Raw genomic sequence first — 4,707 nt, forward strand, 5'->3', positions numbered from 1 at the left:
TTGTTCGCCTTGAATGTGGAAAGCGCAAATTCTCCTACAGAGGCCCTGCCCTCTGGAACAGGCTGCCAACTGCTATTAAGACCTGTCCGTCCATGTCCATTTTTAAAATGAAATGTAAGAATTGGCCTGACCTCTGACCCCTCCATGCCAACATATAGGACTGGACAATGACAATGACTGGACTGGACAATGATGTATTTTTTGTTATTATTACTATTTATTACTGTTATTGGTTAATTACTGTGTTTTCGTTATTATCATTGCCATTATAATTTATTTATTGTTTTCGTTATTATCATTGCCATTATAATTATTTATTGTATAATTTTTGTATGCTAATGTTATTATTTGTATGTGATTGTTGTATTATGCTGTGTAATACAGGGCCCCGTTGAAAAGCAGTGCCATCACTGAATTGGGTTACCCTGTATAAAAATGACGGAAAATAAATAAATAAATAAATATATAAATACTCCCATTATTTCTGATTGATTGGGAAAGGCACTTTAAACGACTTTCCCCACTAGACTCAAGTGAAAATGAGTATTGTCTATCCATCATTCGTTTCTATGTGCGGGACACAACACCAGCAACAGCTGCCTCTGTTCCGCGTGTATTGTACTGTTGCAATTCCAATAAATTAAAATAAAATAATAAAAAAATGTAGTGTAAGAAAAGGCATGCATATAAACGTAAAACAGTTGCTGGATTTAAGACCCCTCCCGTTATATATGGTGTACCCATACTAACACATAACCTTCTCGACGAAGGTAACAAAGCGAAGATTGTTTACCTCCGTGCCAGCCCTGCCGCCTTCCTGGCCTTGATGAAAACGTCCGGTACGAGTCTGAGAACGGGCTGGAAGTGTGTACTGTCGCGGAACAGGTTCACCTCCGCGCCGCTCTCCCTGTCCAACATGTCCTCCTCTATCTCAACATCCTTCTGGAACAACGTGTTCCACCTCCTCCTCAGCCGCGTCAGCTGCAGCGCCACCTGGCGAAGTTCTTTATTATCGTACTGCTCTAGTAGATCCGGGAAGTCTTTCCGGAGGATTTCTAACGTGCTGCCCAGCCGAGGGCCCGCCCTCGCACCAGGACTTCTTATAAACGCACTTAACGAATAGTCACTGCCACTGTGTTCTAACAGTCCAGTTTCTACACCGCTGTCAACACTGTCTGTCTTGGTTAGAAGCATGGCTTGGGTTTTACTAGGTTCTAAAACCTCGCCCTCCTCCTCTAGATTAGAATGGATCCCTTTGACGTCCGGGTCTTCTTCGTCATAGAAGTACTGACAGAGAGGAGCGAAGATGCGCTCGTCAAAGCTCTGTTTGAGTTCCTGTAGGTACTCTACGTATTCTAAGAACCAGCTGAAGTAGTGGACCATGTCTCTGTCCTTGGGTTTACCGCCGGTGTCAGACAGTCTCTGCTGCTCCCAGTCCAGTAGTGTGCTGACTTGTGCCAGGGACGCCAGGCTATGTAACTCTATGGTCTGCTTTTTAGTCAGCAGTTTCAGCATCTTGTACAGCGTACCTGCAATAAACAGAACAATACAAATAGGGGGTCACATAAGGTATTTTTGGAAACTATTTAAAGGAAGAGAAATAATAAAAAAAGTATTAGTAACACTAGAGTTCCCCGATCTCATACCTTCGCCAAATGATGTCAATCTTTATGACTGACAATTTGTAGATTATTCCCTGACTGTGCAAATAGGATCCTCATTTCATGGGTTATAACAATTTATCATATATTCAACCAAAAGACAGTCTTATATTAGGAAACAATGCCATTCTAGCATTTCCTCATAAAATTACGTCCAAGTTTGCATAATTGTCACATAATTATATCAAGCATCACGTAAGCTACCTACATCACATCTACCAAATATCACGACGATCTGTCAACCTGTTCTTGAGTTATCCTCTTTTAAATATTTTTAAACAGATAGCCCTGCAGTTCCAGAGCAAGCCGATAGGGGCAAAACAGTTCAAGCGCTACCTACCATCCAAATTTCGTCACCCTAGCATGTCTAGATCACGAGATATTAAATCCGGAAGTTCAGCTGCTTGTACGAATTTCTATGTAACTGTTCTCTAGTAACTACATAGAAATTCTTAGCTGTTAGTCGGTAAAGTTACATAGAAATTCGTAAAAGCGGCTTCGTGAGTCGCCCCGGCTATTAAGTGTCCCGTAAGGCCACACTGTCTTAATTTTATGGGTGACATCAGCGCGCGCATTGATTTTCGCCACGGCTCGTTACGAGTCGTCACGGCTACGGGACACAAGGTCAATGATGTAGTCACAAAACTTCCTAAACACATACCAAACACACACACATACATGGTACACAAAACACTCACACACAAACTGAACACCAAAACACAATTAAAGAAGATAAGTAGACCATGAGATACTCGTCTGACACAGACGATCAACTTTGCGTTACCGTGCACCTTAGGCCACACTGTCTTAATTTTATGGATGACATCCTAGTGTGCGCGGGCAAAAAAAAAAATATTTCAGCCAAAAATAAAAATGCTACTAAACCACAGGAATACAAAGCTGGTATCGTGAATTTGCGACAGTACAAATGTACATAGCGACGTATACGACAAGCCGGCACATGCTGGCTTTCTGTGGAATTTATGAATCGGCACTGTGCATGTCACATGTACTGAGTTCTTGAATCGTGGATCTTCGGTAGCCTGGGTGCCGGGCTCCGTATTGTCGCCAACCACCATGGATCCAGGCCAGAGCCTCGGTGGGCGTAATCTTTTTTTTTTTTTCTTTTTTTGTGTGTGTAAGAACAGACTAAAATCAATGCGCGCGTGGATGTCATCCATAAAATTAAGGCGGTGTGGCCTTACATCATGATATAGGGTAAACATACTTATAACAAATATTGAAGAATAGTACGTGCGTGTACATGTGAGTCTTACCTGTGGAGAATGTGGACTGGAGCTGCTCCATGTGCCGCTCAAACGCCGCGATCTGAGCCCGCATCAGGTCACTTCTCGTCGCCTCGTCCATCCTCACAACTACCGGGCTGTCATCTAAATAAAAAAGAAGAGATTAACATATTACGTCGGTGAATGTTGAACTTTTACTCTTCACTTTGTAAATGTCTTGTGCAATTATATATTTGAAATAGTTAATTAGATGTAATTTTTATATGCAATGTACAAATATGAATGAGATGAGCAAAATTTGAATTTCACGTAATATCGTGTAAATGTTTTTCAATGTGCAACTCTACTACCACAAGTAGATTGTGTAGTCGTTAACGTTTTTAAAAATGAACCACTCAATCACACCGGGAAGGTCCCCTACTCTTTTCGATAAGTGCGGTGGGTTTTTTAATGTGCGTGGGGTGTGGGTCTTCCGGGACCTCAGTTTAACGTCCTATCTGAGGGACGTCCCTAACCGAAGCTAAGTACTCATCTCCACCAGAGTGAGGAAAGTCGTGTAGAGAGCCTTTCCCAAGGGCACAAGATCGGTGACATGGGTAGGATTCGAACCCGCGACCTCTTGGGTGTGAGCCGAACGCGCTACCGGCTGCTCCACACGACCCCACAGATTTAACTTTGGTTGTAGACATTTGTTTCGAATATCAATGTTTTCGGGTTTTTAAAACAGACCTAAGATTTCATGCAGTAAAAATTAGCAGTGAAACTATAAGTAAGCGAATACATTTTGTTTAAATTATTCCAACTTTTCCTTTCTTCACAGATGTTTACCGCAACGGGGCTAATATGCAATCGGTCTATAGAGAAGCAGTCAGTTTATATACAATTATTTACAGAAGGACGTAATAGAACATACAAAAACTTAATTAGTTTTGCGATGCCTTTGTTGTACTGACAGCACACAGGTGACATGTGCAAACAGCGGCCCAAACAAACAGTCAACATCCCGATATTAATAGATTCACTGCAGGATCAATTATTGTTCAATCAGCGTACAGGTTTGTCAGTAGTGTCAGCTCACCGGTCATTGACACTGTGGTACAGGGGGTTGTGATATACAATCTGATGTTATGTTCTCCTCCTCCACAAAATTAAATCTTTGAAAGACTAAACTGTATGGTTAAGGCCACAGCAACTAATTTTTATGGATGATATCAGCACGCGCTAATTTTCGCCTGATTTTGGGGAAAAAAAAGAAATTCTGTTGCCTTCTGGTCAATATGCTTAAAATGGGCAAAGCTGTCTGTTGCCATGCCGGAAGATGGATGGCAGAAAAATATGAAGAGAGGAGACAAGGAAAGGCTCCGATTTAATGTTTTGTTACTTACTTAAATGCAGTGATATGTGATGCTAGCTATATATATGTGATGTTCCCACCGAATCAAAACCATTTGTACAATGATTGAGTCAAAATCTTAAATTGCAGGAACCTTGTTTTTTTAGGCCCGTCTTGTTTTTTTTTCGCCTGCTCGCATTAGATTTGGAGGCTGTGGAGGATGTCATCCATAAAATTTACTTGCTGTGGCCTAAGGTACGGAAAGAGATGCCCGACTCTCTCAGGACTGATTCCCAACCGTTTACGAACTTTCTTAGGAATTAAACTAGGCATAAACAAGGGTCCACTTCGCGTTTATACACAATGCGCCTTGAGATCACTAAAAGATCAAATTTGATACAGCATCTTTACTCTCCCAAGCAGAGGTAGGGTCGCTCGGTATTTTGGTCAGTATTTTCGCGTTTTT

The 4,707-nt window shown here is 41.6% G+C and overlaps 1 protein-coding gene across 1 annotated transcript in view; it reads right to left on the reverse strand.

Annotated features, from left to right (window-relative positions):
• LOC109472393 (adventurous-gliding motility protein Z-like) overlaps window positions 1-4,707 on the reverse strand; it is an 11,866-nt gene that overhangs the window by 2,779 nt on the left and 4,380 nt on the right. Inside the window, exons 2-3 of the mRNA XM_019772163.1 lie at window positions 2,939-3,052; window positions 794-1,529 (exon numbers count right to left, since the gene is read on the reverse strand). Coding sequence (XP_019627722.1) covers window positions 794-1,529; window positions 2,939-3,029 — 827 coding nt within the window. The 5' untranslated portion in view covers window positions 3,030-3,052. The remainder of the gene's footprint in view (window positions 1-793; window positions 1,530-2,938; window positions 3,053-4,707) is intronic.

The sequence above is a fragment of the Branchiostoma belcheri genome, unplaced genomic scaffold (genome assembly GCF_001625305.1).
Source record: "Branchiostoma belcheri isolate BF01 breed outbred unplaced genomic scaffold, Haploidv18h27 scaffold271, whole genome shotgun sequence".
Lineage (NCBI taxonomy): Eukaryota > Metazoa > Chordata > Leptocardii > Amphioxiformes > Branchiostomatidae > Branchiostoma > Branchiostoma belcheri.